A 27,665-nucleotide genomic window follows, 5' to 3' on the forward strand; every position below is an offset into this window, starting at 1 on the left:
GTTGATGTTCTTCAAGTGCTCCTCTTTGGAACTCCAGACTCCCTCTGCTGACCTCCACTGGTCAGTAACTCTACCTCTTCACTAAAAGATTTTCACAATTTTCCACAGGTGATGGAGAAGCTCAGGGTAGCGTTTGTAGATGAAGTAGGGTACCCCTCTAGGGCCTGGAGAAGATGCTGATTGGGCTGCCTTGATGACCTCGTCAGCCTCCCTCCTTCAGACTTGGTTCCGTCAGCTTGAACTCTGCTGTTGGTAGAGCAAGGTTGATGGGTTTGTTGGACCCCAGGTCTCCCTCAGTGGTATTCTGGAGGAAGCAATTCACTTCCTCTACTGAGTTTGTCTCTGAGCAGCTGTTTAGCAAAGCAGAAGGAACTGGCAATGAAGGCTGCTGGCTTCCTAGCTCTCTCTCTTCTGCATCTCTTCTCTATCAGCATTTTCTGCAGGATGCTAAGCAGCTCTTCTAGTGGTTGCCTCTCACCTGATCTTTCGAAATGCTTCTTGAGGGTTTGAAGTGGTGATGTGTTTCATTTCATTCAAACATTCAATTCTGGCCTGATGGAGCCGTGCTGTCCGTAGATGGTTGGGGTTCTTCTTCACAAAAGATATGGTCTGGGAGATAATCCATACTATTCCCGAGTGCTGTCTTTCCGAGTCATCAACTGTCTCTCCAGTACACTAATCTTTTCTTGGTTGTCACCTAGTCTCTTCCCTAGGAGTTACTGTCACGGTCAGGACTTAACTATGTAAAAAACATCTCCTGGATGTACTGGTATGCATCATCAGTGATGTTTCCTGGGGTCATCGTTTGTTACGGTTCTTGCAACATCAGACACCTTCACCCTGGCAACGCAGCCAGGGGTGATCAGGCCCTGACTTGTGTACTAGTAGGTACCCACAGATCAGCTCTCTTAATCCACAGCCACTGCATGGCTTTCTCTGCAGCTTCACGAGCAGCCTGGATGGTCTCCTATCACCCCTGCCCCTAGAGGGAATAATGATATGTCATTAAATAAATCAGACTCACGCTACTTGTAGAGTTCTCGTTTGAATTGATCTTAGAACCACACAAGGAAACCTCAGACAATGACCAGGTACAATAATACGATATATTTAATAACTATTCTACAAACATAAGATAAAATATGAACATTTAAAGCATAAACAGAAACATGTAAATATGATGTTCAACCAAAGTTAATATGATATAGGAAGATTAATTCACTATCACCAATCTTTGTGATACCAGTCATGTTCATAGCTAACCTAAGAGAGAGGATCTCATCCAAGGATTCTGTGTTTGAGTGAGATGAGATTCACACCCAGTACTGTTGGGTGTGAGTTCTGTGGGATTGCAGGGAGGCGTGGTTTATTGTTATCAGCCAGTGGAAGCAGACATAATTTTGCCGGTTTGGCAGAAGATCAGACCGGCTTGATTTTCAAGTGTTTGGCTTAATGTTAGAAATGTTTCTGTTTCTTCATTCCATTGTCTTGGAATATCAGAATTACACATTTGTGAACACATCTGTAAATTAGAAGTTGTTTAACCCATTAGTTGTGACACACATGTAGAAACACTGATAAACTATTCAAACAGGATGAAACAACATGAACAAGTTATTATAAAGCAAAGATACAACATACGATAAAAGAAGAAATGCTCTAGACAAATTAACTAAATTGATTAAAAATTGTATAAATCTTTGTGATTTGTGCCATCTGTGCTTCCTACCTACCTACATCTATATAGCTATTAGAAATAATACTGAAATAATAATGTTATTTGGAAATTATTTGGTAAAATGGTAAATGGACTTGTACTTATAGAGCACTTTTCTAGTCTGCTTGACCACTCAAATCGCTTTATACTACATATCCATTCTGACACACACACACACACTCACTCACTCACTCACTCACTCATACCCGATAGGCCCATTGGGAGGCAACGTGGGGTTAGGTGTCTTGCCCAAGGACAATTCGACATGTAGTCAGGGAAAGCCTGGAATCAATACACGACCATCCGGTTGGAAGACAACTGCTCTTCCTCCTGACATACAGCCTCCCAATATTTGATATAAGAAACGCATGAAAAAAAGTGGATTAATACCAAAGTAAGATGTCTTTTCTTATATCTAATTTGCAAATCTTCACCACTTCTCATGTAAGTTTAGGGAAGAATCATCTAATTTTCTAATCTCATCTTTATTGATCTGAGAACTTCATGAGTTACACAGTAAGCTGCAATATGATTAGAACAATATAATTAAACTACTACAATGGTTTCAATAAGTCCCCACTGAGTTACCATGGTAACTTGTGCTGCCTGTAAAGCTGATTTAAGTCTCGCCTCAAATAATGACTGACAGGTCGAAATGGGACTCCCAAAAGAGTGTTCCTCCCCATAAATCCAATCAAATAAAAATAAAACATTAGCATTTTCATTGTATCTAAAACAAACAAAGACCTTAATATTTTTTAAGTCCAACATTGTATGCAACTAGTGGCATCATATATTTACATTTTAGAAAGAGAAAAACCCTAACTGCATCGACTGTTAGTTCTTTAAAGATATTCCTACTCTGTCTCCCAGTGCTCTGTGTACAAAACTGTAAACACATTGTTTACAGGATTGTAGCAAAATCCTGCAATTGTGCCTTTTCTATTTTGTGTGGAAACGCATGTGTCCTTTTAAACTTTGAAGCCACCTAAACTGTTTACCACAAACCCCACAAGCAAATGGTTTCTCTCCTGTGTGGATTCTCATGTGCAGGTCTAAGCTTGTCTTTATTCTATAGCTTTGTCCACATTCCCCACAGCTGAATGGTTTGTCTCCTGTGTGGATTCTCATGTGCCGGTTTAAGTGCGTCTTTTGACTAAACCTATGTCCACATTCCCCACAGCTGAATGGTCTGTCTCCTGTGTGGATTCTCATGTGTTGGTCTAAGATTGGCTTTTGACTAAATCTTTGTCCACATTCATCACAGCCGAATGGTTTGTCTCCTGTGTGAATTCTCAGGTGTCGGTTTAAGCTTGCCTTTTGACTAAATCTTTGTCCACATTCCCCACAGCTAAATGGTCTGTCTCCTGTGTGGATTCTTATATGTTCGTTTAAGCTTGTCTTGTGACTAAATCTTTGTCCACATTCATCACAGCTGAATGGTCTCTCTCCTGTGTGGATTCTCATGTGTCGGTTTAAGTGTGTCTTGTGACTAAATCTTTGTCCACATTCATTACAGCTGAATGGTTTGTCTCCTGTGTGGATTTTCATGTGTATCCCAAGATTTACTTTATTACTAGAGATTTTACCACAAACATCACATCTAACTGTTTGTTTTCCTGTGTGGACTCTTTTCTGCACATTTACATTTTGTGCTACTTTAAAATGTTTCTTACTGTTCGTACAGCTGAAAGACCTTTCATCTGAATGCTGTGTCAAGTGTCTCTGGAAAGACTTTCTGTAGTGAAACTCTTTACCACATTCAGAGCAGATGAGGGATTTTTTGGCAGAGTTACTCTCCACATCACCGGGTACACCTGACCCATGTTCCTTCGTGGGATTCCAACTTTTATCATCGTCTTCCATTTCAGGTTTCAAATGTGACAAATGTTTTATCTCAGAAGAGTCTGAAGCTTTTTTGTCACTATCTGGTTGTAAATAACTGCTTGGGTCTGGGTTACTGGTTAGTTCTGGTCCTCCACAGTCCTCTCCATCACTTTCTGATTTTATCTGTTTATCTGGGTTGTTGGTTGGAGTCTCTACATCTGTGTTGCCTTCAGTTTGGGCTTGATGAAGGTGGGCTGAATATGACCAAGACCGAGGTTCTTTATCATCATCTTCACTCTTCAGTGGAGCCACCAGCCTGTTATCAACTGCTCCCCATCTTGATTGGGCCATAGTTCCTCCAGTATGACATGGGACTCTAGGTTCTGCTTGATAAGACTCCATTTACAACGAACCCCTTCTGTAATCACCAGCAGCTGCTGCACATCTGCAGGGAACACTGAAATGACAAAGAAAGATAAAACTGGATTTCAAGACCACGCAAACACAAAAATTCCCACCTCATCCCCTCAGAGCTTCTTCAAAGTCACACCTTTAAAATGTATTAAGTAATGTTGCAGAGAAGACCTTGTAAAAAAAAAATAGTGTGTCAGTGTGACATTTGAAGCTCGTCTGTAGTAATACAGACTAGTTTCTTTCCACCAGGTCCCCGTAGCTATTGTTTGTCTCAGAACAGCAGCTATGTTCTGCCCGGTGTGATCTGGAAAAAATTAGTCTGGAGACATTTTGTTTTCACGTTGTCTGCATCAATAAAATGTAGCGTGACATTAATATACAGCTCTATGATGCGGCTTGATCACAGGCCCACAGCAGTGGCGAAACATTGGACTGTAGCCACGTCCTTCACAACACCCTCACTCATCATCCTGGGCAGGACAGATGCTCCACTAACATGAAGACGAGATGGCAGTGATGCCGTTTGTCCAACGTGTTGATGAGTTTCTTAAATCCCGGTTGTTCACTGTTAACTGAGAAAAAGTTCTGTTTGTTTATAACATTTATCTCTCTGTGTCTCTGGATTATTTAGTCGCGACTTACAAAAATTTTTCTATTTTCTTGTGTCGCGTCGCCCCCGTGTGCACGTCTGCATGAATGAGCGCAACATTTCACATGCACGAATGTCGCTTGGCTGGAGGAGGGCAGCCATTTCCACCTCAACAAGCAAGTTCGATAGAAAACGATGGAGAAGGAGTGACGTCGCCTCCGTGTGTCCAGCCCATAATAGCACATATTACGGGCTGACATGGAATATTGATAGCACATATCTGTCAGAAACAGAACTGGCAGACATACCAGCATTGCCAGAAGTACCAATTTCTCTCTGGGTTACAGATCTGTATGATGTTGTGTTAATTAAGAACTGTCCACCCGTTGTTATCACGTCCCAATCGGATTTCAGGCCATATCACAAGCAGTATCCCCTGAAACCAGAAGTGATACGGGGAATTATGCCTGTGACAAATCATTGACAAATGCTAGTATAATTGTTTCATGTCCAGATTCTCCAGTAAAAACACCAATCTTCCCAATCTTTCAAATTAAAGTTTTCTTGCAGAGAACAGCTTAAAAGAAGAAGCGTAACTTTGTTTCTGAACACCAGATGATAAATATTCCAAATGTAAGGCTTGAAAATAGGGATGCTTTAAATCCAATTATTTGATTTACTTGATTAACAAAATACTTTGATTACAATTTTAGTAATATACGCTTCTTTTTAAAATAAAATAATTTTTAAAAAAGTTTTGTCTAATTACTTTCTGTCTGTACAACTTACTTCCAGTCTTACCTGCTGGTAAACCAGAAGTGTGGTTGTTTGTTTGGTGGGAGCGAGAAGTCATGGAATCAGATGAGCAAAGAGCAAAGTGACACAGCAAGGAATAAAAAGAAGAAAATCAAAGAAAATCTGAAAAAATTTCCCAAGTGTGGGATCACTTCAAACTAAAACCTAATAGAAAGACTTTACATCGCTTTCACTGCAGTAGCGAGCTAGCTTTCCACAGCACAGCCTCTATGTCACAGCAGCGGACTCAAAACAAGGTACGTGAGAGAGTTTAAAATGATGATAAAAAGAGAATAAGCAGCTACATTATTGTATTAATTAGACTTAAAATTATATGGCAGCTAACAGCAATAGCATGTTTTTTTTCTCCATGGATTGTTGCATGTTAAAGTGGAAATAAAACAGTCATCCAAATTAACATTATTTACTAGATTGAGTCTCATTCTTATCAATAATTATATATAATAATATATTATTATATATAATTACATAAAAAACATGAAATATAAAAACAAAAGAAAACCGTAGCACCGTTTTATTTTTCGTAGCAAGGGCGCAGCCGTCTATAAACTGAAGTCAAGGGGTTGAGTTGGTGTCTCGGTAATTTCATTTTGACCAGTCGTAAATAAATTATAATTAGCAAGAATTTTCATTAAAGATATCTACGATTTCATTCTGACTAGTCAAAAATACAATCAGATATCTGTAATTAATTTTTGATTAGTCGCAAAAGAATTGCAGATATCCAAAATGACATCACTTTAACCGGCACACGACTTGTCACACATCCTAAATGACAATTACAGATATCTGTAATTCAGTTTTAACTAGGCAGAATGAAAGTAAAAGCTATCTCAAACGTAATTATGACTGGTCAGAATTATTGTGCAAGATGTTGCTCATGCAAGGCATTCCATTCGTTGCTCATTACTATGGCAAGCTTTCCATCAGATATTGGCTAATTAAAGAAAACATTTGAACAGTGTTAAGAGTTAAGTGCACGTGAAGAAAAGAAGGCAGAAGAAATGGCGGTAGCATGGTTTAAGAATCTGGTTTACAGCGGTCGATGGTTGGAATGAGTTTGATCAACAATCAATAACATAGATCCTTACGACCTCACAGCTTAGGAATGGAGCTACAATGCTACGTTACTACCTCCAACCTCATCGCTGGACATAACAAGCGACCTTGTTTATGGTATCAGTGTTTACACGTATGAACAGTTCAGAAACTACAAATCTCTGGAAGCTCACAGACATTTCAGGAATGTCTGGGTGCAGGATCTGTTCACACTTCCACCGCAGGACTGCACAACACCGTCTCACTGCAAAGGTAAGCTCACCTGCTGTTAGTGAAGTTATGGCTGGAGGTTAGGGTTACTTTGTTTTATCTGTTTTCTTTACTTATTTAAACTCTTAACATAAATTATTAATATGCATTATAATGTTGCAAAAGAAACAACTTCATATTTATATTACATAACTCAGAAAAAAATATTCAAATGCTCTAATAATTCTACCACATGTTCATACAACATAATTACTTAAGCTAACACGTCAGTCTGGCATCAGCCTGTAAACCAGAAACTGTAATAATATAAACGTCCTTATAAATGAAGCTAAATAAAGCAAACGGTTGAACTCTGTTGTAAACGGTTGTTGTTTGTCTGCCAGTGTGTCTACAGGTCCTCCCAGCACCTGACCGACTCTCCACTGAAGCTCTGGGTCATCATGGAGGTCCAGCCTGCAGCAGATAAAGAAGACTTCTGGATCTGCTTCATGGAGGTCTACAGCCTGCAGCAGATAAAGAAAACTTCTGGATCTGCTTCATGGAGGTCTACAGCCTGCAGCAGATAAAAAAGACTTCTGGATCTGCTTCATGGAGGTCTACGGCCTGCAGCAGATAAAGAAAACTTCTGGATCTGCTTCATGGAGGTCTACAGCCTGCAGCAGATAAAGAAGACTTCTGGATCTGCTTCATGGAGGTCTACGTCCTGCAGCAGATAAAGAAGACTTCTGGATCTGCTTCATGGAGGTCTACGGCCTGCAGCAGATAAAGAAGACTTCTGGATCTGCTTCATGGAGGTCTACGGCCTGCAGCAGATAAAGAAGACTTCTGGATCTGCTCTCATTGGTCGTCTTGGTGACTAATTTGCACATAGTTTGCAGTTTTTAGCACAATTGCACGTTCTATTGTTTCAGTGTTGAACTTGCCATTAAAGAAGGAAATTCTCTCACATTAAAGATATTTTGCCACAACTTCAGTGTTTTTATTATGTCCTGTGTGCATATTCTGTATTTTCTGTTATTGAAATTTTATCTGTTTAACGTTATGCTGCTACTGTTTATTCTGACTGAGAATTTCAATAAAAACTTATATGAAAAAGTAAAACTGTCAAGCTTCTCATCTGGTTAACAATCATGTTTCTATTCAGTGTTTTTCTCCACTAGATTTTTAATGTAATTAAAATTTAATGTAATTTTCATTATTAAACTGACGCTGGTTATTTATGTGTTTAAGAGGCAACGAAAAGCCAAAATACTTCAAAAATGCCTTTGACACACTTTATTATTCATGTTTAAGTCATGTACAAAAAAAAACAAAAAAAAAAACACATTTTTTCTGCACAAATAATATAAAAATAAAAAAACTTCCAACTGTCTGACTGTACACACACATCATCTTCATCATGTGTCTTATACTCTGATCAGCTGACCACCTTCTTCTCCAGCCTTATGTGTCCTCTGGTCTGTAGCTGAAGCTTTCCTCTCCAGCATCACGTGTCCTCTTCATGGTCTGCAGCTCTTCAGGGTCTGCATCCTGGTGGACTCCATCTCTGCTGCTTGCAGCGTCTCTTTCCTCAGCTGATCCGTCTTCTTCATCCTGCAGAGCGTGCACAGTGCAGTGTTTGTGGGTGAAACTGATGTGTGTCCTACAATCAGGGATGGTACACAATCTGGCCATTACATTTCATTACATCTTAATCAAACCAGTTAACACCCCATCAGATCTCACAGAGCACTTTTGGTATTTACCTGGATCTTTAAAATCATTCACTCTGCGATGTTTTGATATAAGATGATTAAATAACATAAACACTGATCAAACACAGATTTGCCTCTAGTTTAAGTGAAGTTAGCCAATAGATTAGATTAGACTTTATAGATTAGACTTTAATATATAGTGACGTTAGAAAGCCAAATAAAATATATTCATTAACATTACTTACACAATAAAAACAACAGCAACAAAAGCTCTCCTACTTGCCTTTATGAAAATGCCAACAGCAAACACACATGAAGGGAGATGGTGGTGAAAGTGATGTTCTTCCATCTCACAGCTGTGACCGGGCCATCCGGCGCCTCAGTTACATCCTCAACCTGCTGTCCAAAGCCTCTTTTAAAAGCTGGAAACCAAAAAAATCTAACATTGTGGCCGACTTAGTATGGCAGTCTTTCACACAACACGAGACTCCCATTTTATCAACGATTATAACACAGCAAAGACGGCGCACCATTGCTTACAACGAGGATGCAACCAAGATGGCAATCGACCCACAATACACTGCAGCTATCCCAAGCATTACGCCACCTGACAAAGACCGATAGGCAGAATTGTCATGCATTTTTAATGTCAGACAATCAGCCCTTGAACATTTTCATCTAGTCTCGTCAACGAAATCTCACTTACGTCTTGTCATGTTTTAGTCATCAGGGAGCCATGTTTAGCCATCATGAGAAAGGTTCATCAGCAAAATAACTTTGTCATTGTCGATGAAAATAGCAGAGTTTCAATTCATTCCTCTTTTGCTGTAGCTTAGCATTTAAATAACCTTAATCAGATTTGTTGGTTTAACCACACACTTTACCAAAAAGTGGTTTGCGTTTTTTTCACAAATGTGGGAATGAAATTGATAATTGACAATTACAGGTCCCTAATCAATTTTTGGCAGGCAAAAACCACTGAGGCCTAATTCCACCTTAAAGGGTTTGGAGTGAAGTTAAGGAACTAGTAGGCCAGTAATCTGTAAAATATGTCTTACCTGAATAAACTGCAGCCATTTTAAGGTTCATTTGTTTGTTTTATTGACAATTAATTAGACACTTTAATGTAGACTCTGCATTTCATTAATAAAAAATGTACTCTAATAAATAAATTAAATAAGTCATGAACTTCTGTGCAAATTAAACTTTGTAAATCAACACACAAATCATATACTTAATGGACTTTACATACTTTACACAAGCATAAGGCAAACGCATGAAACCTAAACCGTGAAGCTGCAACATGCCTGAATATGGTTTCTGATTACAGCACTTGTCGGTTTTATCAGGGACGGTTTTTGCTATGGGCAAGGTGGGCGACCGCCCAGGGCACAATCTATTTGGGGGCGCAAGAGCACCCTCAAAAAAGAAAAGAAAAAGAAAAAAAGTGCCAGTTTTCTAGACTAATGCGGCTCATTTCCACATCAACTTAATGGGCGCCTCAACCATTGTGTCAACTTGCTGCTGAGAGTCATGTATACAGGTTGTGTGTGTGTGTGTGTCAGAAGAAAAGCCAGGGGGGAGACGGGTGGGGGATCAACTCGCAACTGCAGAGGTTGAGAGCAGGTTGAGTCTCACTCTCAGGAAAAGCAAGGAGGAGCCTGATCCCAGGCCACACAACACAAACTGCTGCTTCCAAAGAAAGTGTATTTCATTCATAGAATTAATACATATGTATTATTAAATTTATTGAAGGAAGGAAGAAAGAAAGCAAGAAAGAAAGAACGCAAGAAAGAAAGAAACTTCCTGCATCAACGTGAATTTGCTCACATCACGTGACGTCAGTCTTGACTCTGGGATAAAGATAAAGGTATGCAGGTCTCTGAGTGACGTTGATTGTGCATGTATTGAAACAGTAGCCTACATTCTATTTATCCTTATGCTAATATGTTGCTGCTTAGCCCCAAAAGACTACTATTTGGTTTTTAGCTTTACTTAAGCAACTATTAAAACTTGAAGCATGAAGTCATGCAGTTAATTTCACCAATAGGCTAGTTTGTGTTTGCATCACAAGTGCAAGATCACATGGGCCTATTAGTCTGGGAAGCTGGTAAACAATAGTACGTCCTGACTGTGGAATTTTTAATGCTATACATGGGTCTTTGCTAACTTAATAACCTATATAACATCCATGTCAATATACACTGACATGACATTCTGAAAACTTTATGTGATATAGTTTTTTTAATAATTGAATTTATGGTATGTTATGCTTAGTGAACAGGATGTTAAAAAATGATCATTTGTGCATTATTATTGTTTATTTTAATTGGGTAACTGATGCATGTTAAGTGTGATCTAACTTACATACTGTATCTTAATTGTAAATTCAGGGGCACTTCTGAAATGTTTTGGAGCAGCTCCCACTGGCCAAAATGAAGAATCGCCTCCCTCTGCAACCACACAGGTCTTTGAGATGCTCCCGGAGTCTGATGAGGAGGAGCCATCTAGCTCTGCAGCCACATCTTTGCAGGACTCGTGTGTGTGTGTGTGTGTGTGTGTGTGTGTGTGTGTGTGTGTGTGTGTGTGTGTGTGTGTGTGTACGCACGTGCATGGAGGGGGGTGTCTGTGAGCATTCTTGCATAACTTTTTACTTTTGTAAACATTATAAATGCTGTCATTGACAAATGTAAACTAATGACAACACCATATGGGGGACGTTGATGGGGTTGGTTAGTTGTGGTTGGTGGGGTGTGGGGTGCGCCATTGGGTGGTTCTCTGGGTTTTATGTCGAGAAGAACAGCCGAGCGAAACTGAGCGACGCGATGCAAACAGGCTGCGCGCGCTCCCGCGGCCATCAATTTCTGGCAGACAATCACTTTATGGCACAACACCGGTAGATCAGCTGATAGCTAGTGGCTCGTTAGCTCACCAGTACGCGACCTGCTCCGCTGTCGTTTATTCCGAGTCCAGAATCCCAAATCTAAAATCTTTTCCAGGCAGAGGTCAAGCCAATGATGACTGCACCAACCCAAAGTCCAAAATCAATAGTCGATCAATACAGAAAAAGGGTCAGAAAACTCATATAGACAACAAACAGGAAGTAACCGGAGTTGAGGAAGGACAATCACAACTACACAATATCACAAGCACACGATTCCCGGGAATATTACCACTTCCCGATTAAACCAAACACATCACACCAAGGTGTAATTCTCACCTCGCTTCCTGACGAGGTTTCCCTCAATAACGACTCTTTGTCAGATCCTTCCTCCGCTCCGCCGTTTCTCCAGCGAGCTGGCCTCCGCAGAGGACAGAAACCAACAACCTTCAGTATCCAAGACACGTCGGAGTCTCCAGCTGGAGTTTAAAGTTTTAATTAAATCATGTTGCAGAGAATACCTTGTAAAGAAGCGAATCCTCCACTCCTTCAATCTCTACCTCATCTTTATTCTAGTGAAGTTATGCTCGGGTCCGCCTCGAGCCTATGTACAGGAAGCTTCGTCAGTGTGTCAAAAGTCACGTGACCAAACCAACCGAGTCCTCCTTATGTCCTATATGTGGTCATTTTCTTTTTTCTCTCTTTTTTTTTACTTTCAAATCTCAATACAGAAAATATATATAAGAATGAATATATAACAGCAAGGAAGAATGTAAAACAGTTACATTAAAAATTTTAATCACAAAATAGCTTTTTAAAAAATATTTGAAACGCTGGGATGGAGGAAGAAATTATGGAAAATACTATTTTGTTTACTTTGTCAAAAAAGGAAAAAACTGTATTTGGTAATGTGATACAAAGGTATATAAAAATACCTCATAATATTCAAATGCTTATGGTCATTTGGAAAAACAAACAATATGTCTTTCCTAAATAATACAAAACTCTGAGTTTAAAACCTTCACCACTAGGCTTAAATTTAGGCTTAAACAAACCAAAACTGTAACCACTTGTAAATAGTACTGTGTGTGTGTGTATGTGTGTGTGTGTGTGTGAGAGAGAGAATGAATTATATATTTGTATTGTGTGTTTAGGTGAGTTTAATATAGGTTTTCGTAATACTTTATTCTAATTCAATGGAGTGTAGAAAGGCCCAACCCGGAACAAGAGTTGAGAACTAGCTTTGGCTAAAAACTCTGCATGGCATCAGCTACACAATTTTGTGAATATGGTCAAATGCAATGTCCCTGTCATATAATGCAAATAGAAAAAAACGTTTTAAATGCTTAAAGGCATTTTATTTTGAATAAACTAGCAGGAAGTGGGACTTCAATGTACATTCTCTAACTTTACACATGTTGTAGTTACCAACATTGGCCACTAGATGGCAAAAGATCTTCGCTGATCACCATTTGAAGCGAGTAGATCCTTATTTTAGAGAAACATGACCATATTACCAAATACTCTCTTTTTGGAACTGTTTGTGGATGACATAACATAGAAAGAGACCAGACAGCCACCTAGTCAGCATCTGATTACCAGCAAAGTAAAATAAATTCTTTTTAAATTATTTATAGATTTTAACCAGTCAATAACTATTTCAATGTTAAATTTAAGACAAACATTGATGTGAATTGTAGTTTTGATGAGATTCCCTCAGAATCTGTTGTACATTTGTTTTTGTGTTGCCCAGATGTTCAAACTTTTTGGTGAAATTTGTGTTTTTATTGCAGAAAGTTGAGTTTTATACTATTTATACTATTTTTCATGAATTCAGTCACAACAATCACTCAATGAAATACTTTAAGAATCCAAAATCTATTAAACCTTTTACAGCTTTTGACAAAGTAAACCTTTTTAACAGATTAACATTTACCCCTAATCTCCCACAACTGAAATAAACTTATTTTGTGGACACATTTTAATGTAATTGTGTTACACTCTTCCTTACTGTTATATATTTTTTCTCGTGAAGATATTCTGTGTAGAATTTCTCATTTAAGTATAATTTGACTTCTAATTTGTCTGGCGTGCTCCAATAAAGGGGCTGAAATAACTACATTTCTTAGCTTTGTGAGACATTAGCTGAATATTCTGCAAAAAATTAAGTCTACTGTGTTATTTCATTTGGTCAATTTTAGTTAATCATTTGTGTAATTAACAAGCTAGTGGTGGTTTACTGTTTTTCTGTAAGGTTGGCTTTTACTTTAATGCATCCATCTTTATTCATTTTACCTCTTTTAAAGTAGCTCCTTTACAATTATAATAGATTAATAGATATTGATTTAGTAATTAAAACTGAGTAATACAAGTGATTTATTTTTCATTAACTCCGTAGAAGATATTTTCGATTTGTGATGTAGACGTAGATACGGGTTGTGACCACCAGAGGGCAGTAAGCTGGTTTCCGGCTACATGTTAGCACCATCCTATCAAAGATTCAAGATTCAAAGCATTTATTGTCACATGCACAGCAAGGAAACAGGTTTCCCTGTACAGTGAAATTCTTACTTTGCCGTCCACACCGAATGCCATAAATATTCAAAGTATATAGAAAAGACTAGTTTAAGAAGAGCATGCAAAAGAGTAAACATAAATATAAACTATAGGTAAAATATAAGTAAAGTAATCTATGTACATAATGTGCAGCGTGCTACATAAACTGTGCAACATTCAGCATTGAATGAGTAATTGTGCATAAAAAAGAACTGTCATGAGGTAGACGGTATGATACATGTGCAAATACTGAATAATAATAATACGGTGCATTGATAATGTGAACAGTCAGTATGTGTAAAGTCCATTGTTACAGACTCTAGTCTGCTGTTAGCTGTTAAGGAGTCTGATGGCTGAGAGAAAGAAAGAGTTTCTGAGTCTGCTAGTCCAGCATTTCACACTCCTGTACCTCCGGCCTGAGGGGAGGAGAGTGAACAGTCCATGTTCAGGGTGGGTGGGGTCTTTGATGATGGAGGCAGCTCTCCGGAGGACTCTGCGCTGGTAGATGCTCTGCAGAGAGGGAAGGGGAGTCCTGGTGATCTTAGATGCAGTCTTCACCGCTCTCTGCAGGCGTTTGCGGTCCGTGACAGTAGAGCTATCAAACACAGCCACATAGAAACTATTTATTCAGTATTAACTGTGTTTATTTTTTATCACAAAATAATCAAAGACAAACTTGTTTATATTTTTCTAACTCTGTTACTGTAATTAAATGTTGTAAATCGTTAGAAGCATTTTATGTTGAATGAACACGTCCCTGTTGAAGGAAGTGTGGTATGTGCACACTTGCACATACCAGGTGAGAGTATGACTCCTGGCCTTTTTGTTCCAGTCTGGTCCTGACACGATCCATCGCACCTGCACATGACACAAATCCACCAAGGACATAGCAGATGTCAAGTTGTTCTAGTATTATTTCAAATTTTCCCCAACTTGATAAGGAATGACATCCACCTGGAGCTCTACACCGGACTACACTCAAATGACCAAGCAGCAGTCAGTTATTCCTTTTCCTCTTTCTTTCCTTTCTTTTCTTTATTTAGACTTTAGTAGGGAGAACAGTAGTTTTTTTTTTTTTTTTTGTCTTTTATCAGGTGAAAAACCTTCAAATGAAACAAAAGGAATACACATAACTTATGGTTCAATTGACACACAACAATTCTTTGGAATAAAATCAACAAATAAATGCATTTCATATTTCTATATGCATAATATAAATATCACAATTGATTTACAAACTACTACATTTTTTGTAAAGATTTTTTTTTTACCCAACTGATGTCAATATTTCTATTAAATTAAATCACAATTTAGCACAAGAGTAGCATTTGCCTACACACATTAACAACACTTAATCCTCATAAGTTCAGCACAGGAAGCTCTGTCATTCGAAAAGTTCACAGTGGCAGAGAGCCTCATCCTCGTCACAGTGCTGGATTAATCGCTGCATTAAATCAAATCAACTGGCAGATCAGCGTTAAAATCAGAAAGAATTTCTTCTCTTACCAGCTGCCTTTCCAGTCTTTATGCGGATGTCTCTTAGTTTTTCCCCGATTCCGCTAAACAGTGTGACAGAAATGTTTGGCGTCGTCTTCTTCCAACATTAGAGCTTCTCCACTGATCAGCTGTTAGTCCCAGCTGTGGCTGCATGACGTCACAGATCAGTTTTCTATCCGCTCGCTCTGATGATCTATTTTCCCCACACAAAGTTTGACTGAACAGCAGACAAATGCAGCCTAGTACAAAGATGCCTGTGGCAGAGGCTCAAGAGAACAGGTAGCACATTTTCCACCATTAACATTTTAATATAAAATTATAGTCATTATGGCCTTTAGAATAATGTTTTTGGGGAGGTGGGGTAGTGCCCTACAGGTCTCTGTGGCTGATCCAAAGGAACCACAACCTGAACTCAAGAAAGTCCAACAGAAAACTAAGGAACACGTTAAAGAAATAAAGCAAGACTAAAAACAGAAATCATTCAAAGAACAAAACATGTTGTGTCTGTTGGAATTTGCACACATTTTCTAAATCTTTGATCCATATTTAGAATCAGTGCGTTCACCACCACCTGCACTCCAAAGTCAAAAAGTAAGTGACAGCTTTATTTATCCTACAGGGTAATTCAGTTTGACAGTCCTCAGTTCATCCAACAATAAGCACCTTTAAAACCAGTCATTAAGAATATAAAAACATAGAACAACAAAGTGTCAGTGCAGCAGTGATGTGTGACAGCTTGGACATTTATACAGCAGCTGAATCCTCAATGATAAAATTAAAGAAATAAAAACTATACTGCCATCAGTAGCATTTAAAGAAGATAAATTGGTTTTCCAACATGTGGCAAGATAACGCCTTCCAGAGGGCATAGGTTGAAACTCCAGTGACAGAGGATGACCAGGTTTATCAGAGATGCATCTGACTGTCTGAATTACCTCCAGGCTGTAGCTCCGCCTCCTCAGCGATGAAACGACGTCTCGAACACTCGAGTACCAACTCATTGATCATACTAGTATCAACTAACACACACATGTATTTCCTCTCACATACAGTGCTGGTGTCACTCATTCAGATGGGAACAGGCTGTCTCATGAGTGTGTGTGCAGGCTTTTAGCTGTGTGCGTTTGTGAATTTTCAGGGGTTTATTTGTGTGATGCTGCTCTTGAATGTGTGTGATATTTGGTTGTTGGTGTTTGTGTAAGTGATTATAGTGGTATATGCATGCTTTCAGAGGTGTGTGAGAGTTAAAAATAATGTCCTATCATATCCGGAACCTGATAACTTCAGACTGCATGAACATAAACTGGACTGGGAGGGAGACAGTCTCTAAGAAATTTACTCTTCTCATGTTGTCCCATTAAGATCAAGGAGGACTCAGATCCTAAACACAGCTAAACACATCTGAAGTGAGCAAAAGGCTCTGCTCAGAGCTGGCTGACCCGGGAAAAGTACGCAAAAAGACAAGAAACCCAAGCAACACCTGTGGAGGACAAAGCTGCAGGAAGAACTGGAGACAGAGGACTTCAAAAACATCCAAATATTTCCAAATACATCAGTTCATCCAGAATATACAAATCTTTCAGAATATCACTAATAAAACAGGCTAACTTCCTCAAACAGCTTGAAGCAAATGTAAACTGTCAAGTTACAAAACCTTTAGTTTTATAGGACAAAAATCTGATTACTAAACAATCTTCATTATATTACCAGCAGAATTTAAACATTGGACGCCCAAACATCTTTTTCTTTCCACATGCTTTCCAGGTGTTACTAGACATTAATCATGTTACTTGTTTCCAGTGTTGGGGACGTTACTTCTTGGGAAAAGTAACAGCGTTAATAACAGAGTTGCAGCATTATAAAAGTAATTACTCAGAAAAGTAACTACTTTTTAAGTTACTTTTTGAAACTGTTCAAACATGTTTCCTTTGATGGAATTTTAAATTTATCTTCATTAATTCATAATAAGACTGAATATTAGATCTGACTAATGGATGAAATGGAAACCTAATGGAATAAATTCCTAACAAAAATCATGGACACTAATCTCAGGCTGCTGGATGTCGTGTCTCCGTCTCCTCCTCAGGAAAGGAATTTCTCCCGATTCTGTTTACAGCCACCATCAAACAAACTTTGTTTCTGATTATGATAAACATAAAGTTCTTGTCTTTTATCTCTGTGAGGGAAAGGTGATGTCTTTGGTTCCAGATTAAAACTCTTCCTGTTTTCTCTGGACTCGCTGTGGTCGTGGGTGTGTGTGGCGGCACACTGACTGGGTCCGCTCCTTTACAGCCAGGCGGTGACCCGGGGAGAAGTGATGACGAGCAGTGAGGAGGAGCTTGCGAAGAGGGAAGTGTTTGCAGGTGGACAGAGGCTTTACTAAAACAAAAAGAGGCATGGATTTTTTAAGGTTGAAATGTGTTACACATGACTCCTCAGAGACAAGGGCAGGTTAAACATCCTTTATTTAACAAACAGGATATATTGGAAGAGGTCTTACTGTGACAGGACAGGAACCATGGAATGGAGTAGGGGTGAGTCCATGAAGTGTGTAGGTTAAGGTCCAACAGGGAATGACTATGGTGCTGGTGTATATAAAGGACTGGGGAACAAAGGAAGACAGGTGTGGCAGGTTGACTAGATCACTGATGAGCAGATGAGGAACAGGTGTGGAGGATGAGGGAGGTGAGGAGTGCTGGAGGAGTGGCAGGACAGACTGTAACAAAATGGAACAGATGTCTGATTATTTTCATAAACACAAGTAGGAGAGATTTCTGTTGTTGCTGTTGTTTTTGATTGTGTAAGTAATGTTAATGAATAAGCTTTATTTGCTGTCTAAAGTTGCTATATTCACATTGGTTAACTTCACTTGTAAACTGCAGGCAAAGAGGGAGGGAAAAGAAAAGGGTTCATCTGTTTGTGTTTGATCAGTGTTTATTTTATTCATCTTACAGCACGACGTCACAGGGTGACATATTTTAAATATACAGGTAACCAACAAGAATGTATGATAACACAAATATGTATCCATGCATGAGATGTTCTGTTGTGCTCTGAGAGATCTGGTGGGATGTTTAAATGGTCTGATTAAGTGGTGAAGAATGTTGAAGCATCCACGTTAACTAGCTTTTTAAATAAAAACAGCAATGTGATTGCAGGTCAACCAGCTTATGAAATGATGGAGGCTGGCCCAGATTGGGCACCATCCCTGATTCGAGGACACACATCAGTTACACCCACAAACTCTGCACGCTCTGCAAGACAAAGTGGTCGGGATCAGCTGAGGAAAGAGACCCTGCAAAAGCAGCAGAGATGGGGTCCACCAGGATGCAGACCCTGGAGACCAGAGACGGGAAACGTAAGGCTGGAGAAGATGGTGCTCTGCTGATCACAGAGGACGAGACACATGATGACAATGATGATGTATGTGTACAGTTAGGCAGAAGTTTTTTTCATACTATTTGTGCAAGCAAAATGTGCAAGTTTTAAAATGTTTTTGTAAATGACTTTAACTTGATTAATAAAGTACATCAACGGCATTTATGAAGTCTTCTTGACTCTTCATGGCCTCTGTTGCCCCTCTGGCATTACAGTCAGAGTTTTTGTTGTCTCAACGTGTCAAGCTGTGGTGAAGAATAGAGGAGACACACACGCTGAGCTGGTGTAAGCTTCACACAGGAAATTTTATTCTTCCTCAGAAATCAGGTATCATTAACAGTTTGACAGGTGGCCATGATTTTCAGTCCCATTTACAACCTGGCCATAATATCCCTTTAGGACAATCTGACATTCCCTAACATGTTTCCAGCAAGGTTACTTGAACACAACAACAAATACAAATGAATTATGCCACTTATATTAAATCACTCTTAACTATTGCTTTTAACTGTCCATTCAAAACAGTTGATACATTTTTTAACCTTAAGATAATCACCTATATTCAAATTACATGAAATAGATTTAAAACAAAAGCACTGAAAACTGTTTTACTGCCTGTTTGTGTGCATAATAGTTGCAAATTTTACGTATATTTAACTAAAAGACTAACAAGAAAATGCAGTTTCCCTTTAATGGTGCCTCTCTCTGTTTCTCATGCAACCGTATACTCACTCAGTCACCTGCAATATAGCATTTCTGGTTTGGTATCAACCAAGAAGACACTTTTAACTTTGAAATCAGAAAATATCATAGTGCACGAACAACTTTCATACAGTGCTAAGTGAATTAAGTTGAAAATGGAGTCCACTAGTTTCTCAGTTGTTTTTGGGATAGCTAACCACACACACTACTCCACATTGTTCAAATCCACTAGCATTAGCATTAGCTCTCTTATCTCTTATCAAACCGCTTTGTTGGCAAACAGGTACAAACTACTCAATAAACAACATTTTAATTTTCTAGGGACAAATGAGGATGCAGAGAGGCTGGTCCGTCCCCATGCAGAGGACCACCTCTTTGGTGGAGGAGGTTTGCTTCGGCTGCCAGCTGGAAGTAAACTTATTATTTTTATTTAATGTAAGTACTACTGCTGCTGCTAATATTTAATACTGTGTGTTTGTGTGTGGTTTAAGGGTTGTGCTGCAGAAAACGGGGCTGAGCCAGGAGGTCAGCCCTGCCTGGGCAGCCAAAAAGTGGGAAAACCTTTTAAAAAACAAAAAAAACTACAAGGTTTGTGACATTTGTCATTTCAGATGTGATTGGTATACAGTATACTGTAAACGCCGTGTTACAGTTACTTAAAATTCCATGTTTGAAGGAGCTCAGGAAACCACCCACAGGAACTGGCACTGAGACGGGGGAACGCCCTGCTGCATCATGGAAGTGGTACTCCTTGATGGATAAGGCGATAGGCAGCAAGCCGTCTGTGCGGCCTCCCTGCCTTCTTGCCTCATCCTGGGGGGGAGCCCTGTGGCACCCTCCTCTGTCCCAGTGCCACATGATAATGAGGAAGCTGAGAGCGAGAGCAGCACCCCTGCCAAGCAGCAGAGGCGCGAGAGTCTTCTTCATTTTCTAGAGAAGGCAGAGAAGAGAGAGGAAAAAAATAGGCAGCTTCTTGTCTGAATTGCCAAGAGAATGAGTCACTGTGATGTATTGTGCAGACCTATGTAGTGAAGGAGGGGTTAGGGAGTTGGGTGGACATTCGGATGCAGTTCATCATACATGACAAATAAAATAAAATTAAAAAAAAACTCTTAAAACAGAATTAAAAAGGAGTGTCTGTTTTTATCCCTTCATTTATTTTGACCCGCTACACCTCTCTTAAGCACATAAATGAAAATGACTCTACATCACTAATAACATAAAAAATGTTGTAGAGGTAAACACTGAATGTAAAACATGATTGTTAACTGGATGAGAAGCTTGACAGTTTTACTTTTTCATATAAGTTTTTATTGGAATTCTCAGTCAGAATAAACAGTTGCAACACAACATTAAACAGGTAAAAATTTCATCCATCCATCCATCCATTTTCTGCCACTTATCAAGAGTCGGGTTGCGGGGGCAGCTGCCTAAGCAGGGAAACCCAGACTTCCCTCTCCCCGGCCACAGTCACCAGCTCATCTGAAGGGATCCCGAGGCGTTCCCAGGCCAGCCGAGAGATGTAGTCCATCCAGCGCGTCCTAGGTCTTCCTCGGGGCCTCTTTCCGGTGGGACGTGCCCGGAACACCTCACCGGGGAGGTTTCCAGGAGGCATCCTGACCAGATTCTCACCCTATCTCTAAGGGAGCGCCCGGCCACCCTGTGGAGAAAACTTATTTTGGCCGCTTTTATTCGAGATCTTGTTAGGGTGGGAACGTAGATCGACCGGTAAATCGAGAGCTTTGCCTTTTGGCTCAGCTCCTTCTTCACCACGACAGACTGATGCAGAGTCCGCTTCACTGCAGACACCCCACCGATCCGCCTGTCGATCTCCCACTCCACCCTTCCCTCACTTGTGAACAAGACCCCAAGATACATGAACTCCTCCACTTGGGGCAGGACCCTCTTGCAGACCCGGAGAGAGTACTCCACCCTTTTCCGGCTGAGGACCGTGGTCTCGGACTTGGAGGTGCTGATTCTCATCCCAGCCGCTTCACACTCGGCTGCGAATCACTCCAGGGAGAGCTGAAGATCACGGCCCGATGAAGCAAACAGAACCATCATCCACAAAGAGCAGAGACCCAATCCTGAGGCCACAGGAATCCCCGGGGGGCACAGTCTAATGCTTTCTCCAAGTCCACAAAGCACATGTAGATTGATTGGGCAAACTCCCATGCCCCCTCAAAGACCCTGAAGGTGGTGTAGAGCTGGTCCACTGTTCCACGACTGGGAAGAAAACCACACTGCTCCTCCTCAATCCGAGGTTCGACTATCTGACGGACCCTCCTCTCCAGCATCCCTGAGGAGTGTAATCCCCCTGTAGTTGGAGCACACCCTCCGGTCCCCCTTTTTCAAGATGGGGACCACCACCCCAGTCTGCCAGTCATGGGGAAGTGTCCCCGATGTCCACGCGATGCTGCAGAGGTGTGTCAGCCAAGACAGCCCTACTGCATCTAGAGCGTTAAGGAACTCTGGGCGGACCTCATCCACCCCTGTGACCTTGCCACCAAGGAGCTTTTTAAGCTATCCAGAGATTGGAGAGCCATCACCAGCTACCCCAGACTCTGCTTCCTCATTGGAAGACGTGTTGGTGGGATTAAGAAGGTCTTCGAAGTATTCCCTTCACCGCCTCACAACGTCCTGAGTCGAGGTCAGCAGCCCCCCATCCCCTCTGAAGCACTGCTTTCCCCTCCTGACCCACCGGATGGTGGACCAGAATCTCCTCGAAGCCGTCCAGAAGTCATTCTCCATGGCCTCTCCAAACTCCTCCCATGCCCAAGTTTTGCCTTAGCGACCGCCGAAGCTGCGTTCCGCTTAGCCCGCCAATACCCATCAGCTGCCTCTGGAGTCCCGCAGGCCAAAAAGGCCCGATAGGACTCCTTCTTCAACTTGACGGCATCCCTTACTGCTGGTGTCTACCAACGAGTTCAGGGGTTACTGCCACGACAGGCACCGACGACCTTACGGCTACAGCTGCAGCTGGCTGCCTCGACAATAGAAGCATGGAACACAGCTCACTCGGACTTAATGTCCCCCTCTTCACCTGGGACATGGTTGAAGCTCTGCCAGAGGTGGGAGTTGAAACTTTCTGACAGGGGACTCTGCCAGACCTTCCCAGCAGACCCTTTCAACACGCTTGGGTCTGCCAGGCCTGACCGGCATCCTCCCCCACCATCTGAACCAACTCACCACCAGGTGGTGATCCGTTGACAGCTCCGCCCCTCTCTTCACCCGAGTGTCCAGGACATGTGGCCACAAGCCTGACGACACAACTACAAAGTCGATCATCGAACTGCGGCCTAGAGTGTCCTGGTGCCAAGTGCGCATGTGGGCACTCTTATGTCTGAACAAGGTGTTCGTTATGGACAGTCCATGACGAGCACAGAAGTCCAGCAACAATCATCTGCCTCCATCATCTTCCTCCATCATCCTCCTCCATCATCCACCTCCATCATCTTCCTCCATCATCCGCCTCCATCATCCACCTCCATGATCCACCTCCATAATCGACTTCTATCATCCGCCTCCATCATCCACCCCCATCATCCACCTCCATCATCCGCCTCCATCATCCGCCTCCATCTGAGGATGTGACGGTGCCTGCTCGTACTGGAGCAGCAACACATTCATGTGTTTCATGTTGACAGGAAGCACAAGATGGAAAAAGACTGTCTGGAAAACTGCATCAGCTGCATCAGGCAGAGGAATCCTGTCCAACACCAGAGGAGTTTCACCAGGCGCAATAAAAACACACATTTCCCCAAAAGGTTTAAACATCAGGGCAATACAAAAACAAATGTAAAACAGATTCTGAGGGAATGTCACAAAAACTACAATTCACATCAATGTCTGTCTAAGATTTAACTTTGACATAGTTAAAGACTGGTTAAAATCTATCATTTTAAAATAATTTATTTTACTTTGTTGGTAAAGAGATGCTGACTAGGTGACTGTTAGGTCTCTTTCTATATTATGTCATACACAAACAGTTCCAAAAAGAAAGTGTATTTGGTAATGTGGTCATGTTTCTCTAAAATATGGATCTAGTCGCTGCAAACAGTGATCAGCGGAGATCTTTTGCCATCTAGTGGCCAATGTTGGTAACTACAAGTGTAAAGTTAGAGAATGTACATTAACGTCCCACTTCCTGCTAGTTTATTCAAAATAAAATGCCTTTCAAAAGTTAAAACGGGATAACAGAGTTAATTGAGTTCGAACAAATACATATAAAAATGTTTGTCTTTGAATATTTTTGGCTAAAAATAATCAAAATGTTCTTTTATTGATTATTTTTAGCTCAAAAATAAAGATGATCCTGAATAAATAGTTTCTATATGGCCGTGTTTGATATGATGGTAGTGGAGTCAAAGTGCTAACATGTAGCCAGAAACAAGCTTACTGCCCTCTGGTGGCCACAACCCGTATTTACAACTACATTACAAATCTACAATATCTACTATGAAATTAATAAAATATAAATCACTTGTATTGCTCAATTGTATTTACTAAATTAAAATCTAGTGATTAGTTTTGATTGTAGAGGAGCTACTAAAGAGGGTAAAATTAATAAAGATGGATGCCGTGAGGTAAAAAACAACCAGATGTTGAAACGGTGCTATGCTAACAGAAGTCTGCTGCTGTAAACCAAGCTGTTAGCTTTTCTGTTTTCTTTGATTAAATGCTGCTGAACTATTACTAAAATTTATTTGGAAAATAAGTTAATATTTTACAACACACAACCTGTCACCACAATAATATCTTAAACTATTCTACTCCTGATTCATTTATTATTAGCGTAACGTGCTAAGTCCTTTTTAGGACACTTCTGGTTAAATCATTCAAGATAAGAAACATTAATGTAGTTATTCATCTACCCATCAGAAGGCCGCCATGAACTGCCTAATCACGTCAGATATGAACCAATAAACATATTAAATAAAGATATTACAGAATTAGTGCCTAATTATATATTTTACGGGTTTGTTTCCAAGCCCTAACCGGAAGGAAACGTGTTATGGTTTTATTTCTAACTTTACATGTTCATGCCCACTCTTTACCGCCCTCGTGTGGTCATATATTGTAACTACATCCTCAAACTTTGCGTCTTAATTGAAATGTTAAATGTTTGTATAAAAATGGGTTTATGATTTAAAAACTTAGTATTTATTAGAATGTTTTGAAAACACTGATATTTTTTGAGGTTGTGAATGCTGAAGATTGACCAGTGTATTAATATTTCTTTAGAAATGCATTTGATTGCTTTGTTCTCCATTAAAAATTTTATCACTTTTGATTAAATTATAACATTTATACATGTTTACAAATACTCTATATTGATGCTGATCAGCACAACTTGCACATGGAATTAAAACTAAGTTATGTGATATGAAATGGAGTCAGAGCACAGCTCACCTGCTCCGGCTTTACTTCATGGATTTTCTTTGGTTTTACAATTTATTTTCAAATTCTTCTTTTAGCATATAAATCTCTAAATGAGTAGAACCAGCCGTCTGTGTGACCTGCTTCAGTCCTACGCTCCATCACCACTTCTAAGCCTGCTGACCAGCAGCTCCTGGTCCTTCCTAAGATGAGGCTGGAACTTAGAGGAGATCTGGTTTTCACCGTGGAACCAGCTGCCTTACAACCTGACGTCACAGAAACACTTCGTGTATAGACAGAATATCTTCATGAGAACGAAGATAGTAAGGAAGAGTGTAAAACAACTACATTAAAATGTGTCCACAAAATAACTTCATTTCTGGGAGAGTAGGGGTAAATGTTAGTCTGGTTAAAAAGGTTTACTTCTTAAAAAGCTGTAAAAGGTTTAACAGTTTTTGGATTCTTAGAGTCTCTGTGAGCCACAGATACTATGAGGGGAAGAGGGTGGGGGTATACTGAGAAGGAACTGACACCACCTCAGAAGAAGTCATGCCACGCCCACCTCACTTACAAAAACAACATCTGTGCCACACACCCTAAAGCACGAGTGGGTGGTCAGGACCATGCAGGACAGCAAAGTCTTGTTGTTACCAAGGCAGGTCGATGGGTTATTAGATCTCACTACCTGAAGCACTTCACACAGTAATGACTCTTTAGTGTTGGTTATTGCATTGTTGGAGCTGGTTTAGAAATAAAAAGGGAAAAAGAAACTGGAATGTTCATGCACCATTTGTTCTGATAATAATATGTGAATAAGTGTGTTAAGTAAAGAGATCCAGATGAAAGAAAGGAAACAGCAGTTCAGACGAGATATTTTATTTCTTTTTTTATTCTATTATTTGTATTAAAATTCCTTGTACCGTACTTAGAAAGATTTCCTTACTGATTCTGGGAATGCCAGTAAATTTCTAGTAATATAATATTGAATACAGGGTTCAAGCTACAAGTTAAGAGTAAAGAACTACACTTCAAAGAAAACAAGAAAAGACGTAACAATAGAATTATTGTTCCGTGTTTATGTTGTTGTTCTGGGGGCAGATTTAAGTGATGCACATACATAGAGATGTGAGTTGGTGAGAGCTGGCTGAGTGTTGGATTGTTAATAAAGTTACAACTAATAAGAAACTAAAGAGGAGTTTCATCGTACATTCTGTGATGTTTAATTAAGTAGAATAGTTTAAGATGTCATCATGATAAGACTTAGAGCTGTGTGTTGTAAAATATTATCTTATTTTCTAAATAAACTTTAGTAACATTTCAGCAGCATTTAATAAAGAAAACTGAAAAGCTAACAGCTTGGTTTACAGCAGCAGACTTTTGCTAGAATTCTATCCGCTTCTATCTTTATTCATTTTACCTTCTTTAGTAGCTCCTCTACAATTACAATAAATCAATAGATTTTAATTAGTGAATATATTTATGCAATACAAGATATCTTTTATTAATTACATAGAAGATACTTGTAAATAGCTGTAGATGTGAATGACAATCACCGGAGGGAAATTAGCTGGTTTCCATTATCATCATCATCGTCTTATAATTAACAGCATAAACAAAGATCTAATTTTGTGATATGACAAACGTTTACTTTTGAACACAGAAACAAAGAGGGTAGGAGTTTGTTTCGGTACAATCTCCTTGAGTCACGGTGCCAACATGAACCCAGAACGACAAGTGAAACTCAACATGAACTTAGATAAACAACAGATAAAAGTAATTCAATAACATCACTTGAACTTAACTGCTAACAACAATCAAAGGGCTAGTCCTACTACGACATGAGCCTTTGTGGCTGCGTTAGCACATAACACTAAAATGTCAAACAGACACATAGAAATTATTTCTTCAGTATCATCTTTACTTTTTAGCCAAAAATATTTTGATTATTTTTAGCCAAAAACATTAAAAGACAAACTAGTTTATATTTATTTTTTCTAAATCGATTAACTCTGTTACTCGGGTTTAACGTTTTAAATTGTTACAGGCATTTTATTTTGAATAAACTAGCAGGAAGTGGGACGTTAATGTACATTCTCTAACTTTACACTTGTAGTTACCAACATTGGCCACTAGATGGCAAAAGATCTCCGCTGATCACTGTTTGCAGCGACTAGATCCATATTTTAGAGAAACATGACCACATTACCAAAAACACTTTCTTTTTGGAACTGTTTGTGTATGACATAATATAGAAAGAGACCTAACAGTCACCTAGTCAGCATCTCTTTACCAACAAAGTAAAATAAACTCTTTAAAACTTATTTATAGATTTATAACTTTTAAGTAAAGTTATTGACTAAAGTTAAATTAAAGATAGACATTTATGTGAAATTTTGGAGTTTTGGTGAGAATCCCCAGAAACTGTTATACATTCGTTTTGGTGTTGCCCTGGTGTTCAAACCTTTTGGTGAAATTTGTGTTTTTATTGCAGCGAAAGTTCAGTTTTATTTTGGAAAGACATATTTTTTGGTATTCCAAATGACCATAAACATATGAATATTATGAGGTAAAATTATAAACCTTCGTTTCACATTACTAAATACTAAATAGATTTTGTTTTATTTTTTGATAAAGTATATATTTTAAACAGAAAAATATTTTCCATCACTTCTTCCTCTGTCCCAGCATTTCATATATTTTAAAAAAGTTATTTTGTGATGACATTTTTCATGTTATTGTTTTACACTTTTCCTTGCTGTCATAAATCATTCTCATTAATATTTTTTGTATGGAAATTTTATTTAATATCGGTCTGTGTCATGTGTCTGTGTGTATTGTGGGTTGAATCGCCGTTTTGGTTGGTTACTGGTGAAAAACTCAGTATTGTGCATCATGTTTGCCTGCAGCATTATCTCTGATGAAATGGGACACTCGTGTTGTGTGACA

The 27,665-nt window shown here is 39.5% G+C and overlaps 1 protein-coding gene across 7 annotated transcripts; it reads right to left on the reverse strand.

Moving 5' to 3' along the window:
• Positions 1-1,092: 1,092 nt before the first annotated feature.
• LOC121634105 (oocyte zinc finger protein XlCOF6.1-like) lies at positions 1,093-11,837 on the reverse strand. Of its 7 annotated transcripts, none has more exons than XM_041976561.1 (3): positions 11,729-11,837; positions 11,547-11,623; positions 1,093-4,001 (listed from the first exon to the last, which is right to left on the reverse strand). In XM_041976561.1, the coding sequence occupies exon 3, from the start codon at positions 3,944-3,946 to the stop codon at positions 2,660-2,662; it is 1,287 nt and encodes a 428-aa protein (XP_041832495.1). In that variant the 5' UTR covers positions 3,947-4,001; positions 11,547-11,623; positions 11,729-11,837; the 3' UTR covers positions 1,093-2,659. The 7 variants fall into 7 exon arrangements, 1 of the variants encoding a protein (XP_041832495.1); XR_006009185.1 differs by lacking the exon at positions 1,093-4,001 and adding an exon at positions 7,976-8,225; XR_006009184.1 differs by lacking the exon at positions 1,093-4,001 and adding an exon at positions 8,281-8,748.
• Between the last annotated feature and the right edge of the window lie 15,828 nt (positions 11,838-27,665).

This window comes from Melanotaenia boesemani, chromosome 22, assembly GCF_017639745.1.
Source record: "Melanotaenia boesemani isolate fMelBoe1 chromosome 22, fMelBoe1.pri, whole genome shotgun sequence".
NCBI lineage: Eukaryota > Metazoa > Chordata > Actinopteri > Atheriniformes > Melanotaeniidae > Melanotaenia > Melanotaenia boesemani.

Bases quoted from the DNA above. Each gene is read 5' to 3' on its own strand.
- LOC121634105 (XM_041976561.1), bottom strand. From the start codon at position 3,946: ATGGAGTCTTATCAAGCAGAACCTAGAGTCCCATGTCATACTGGAGGA.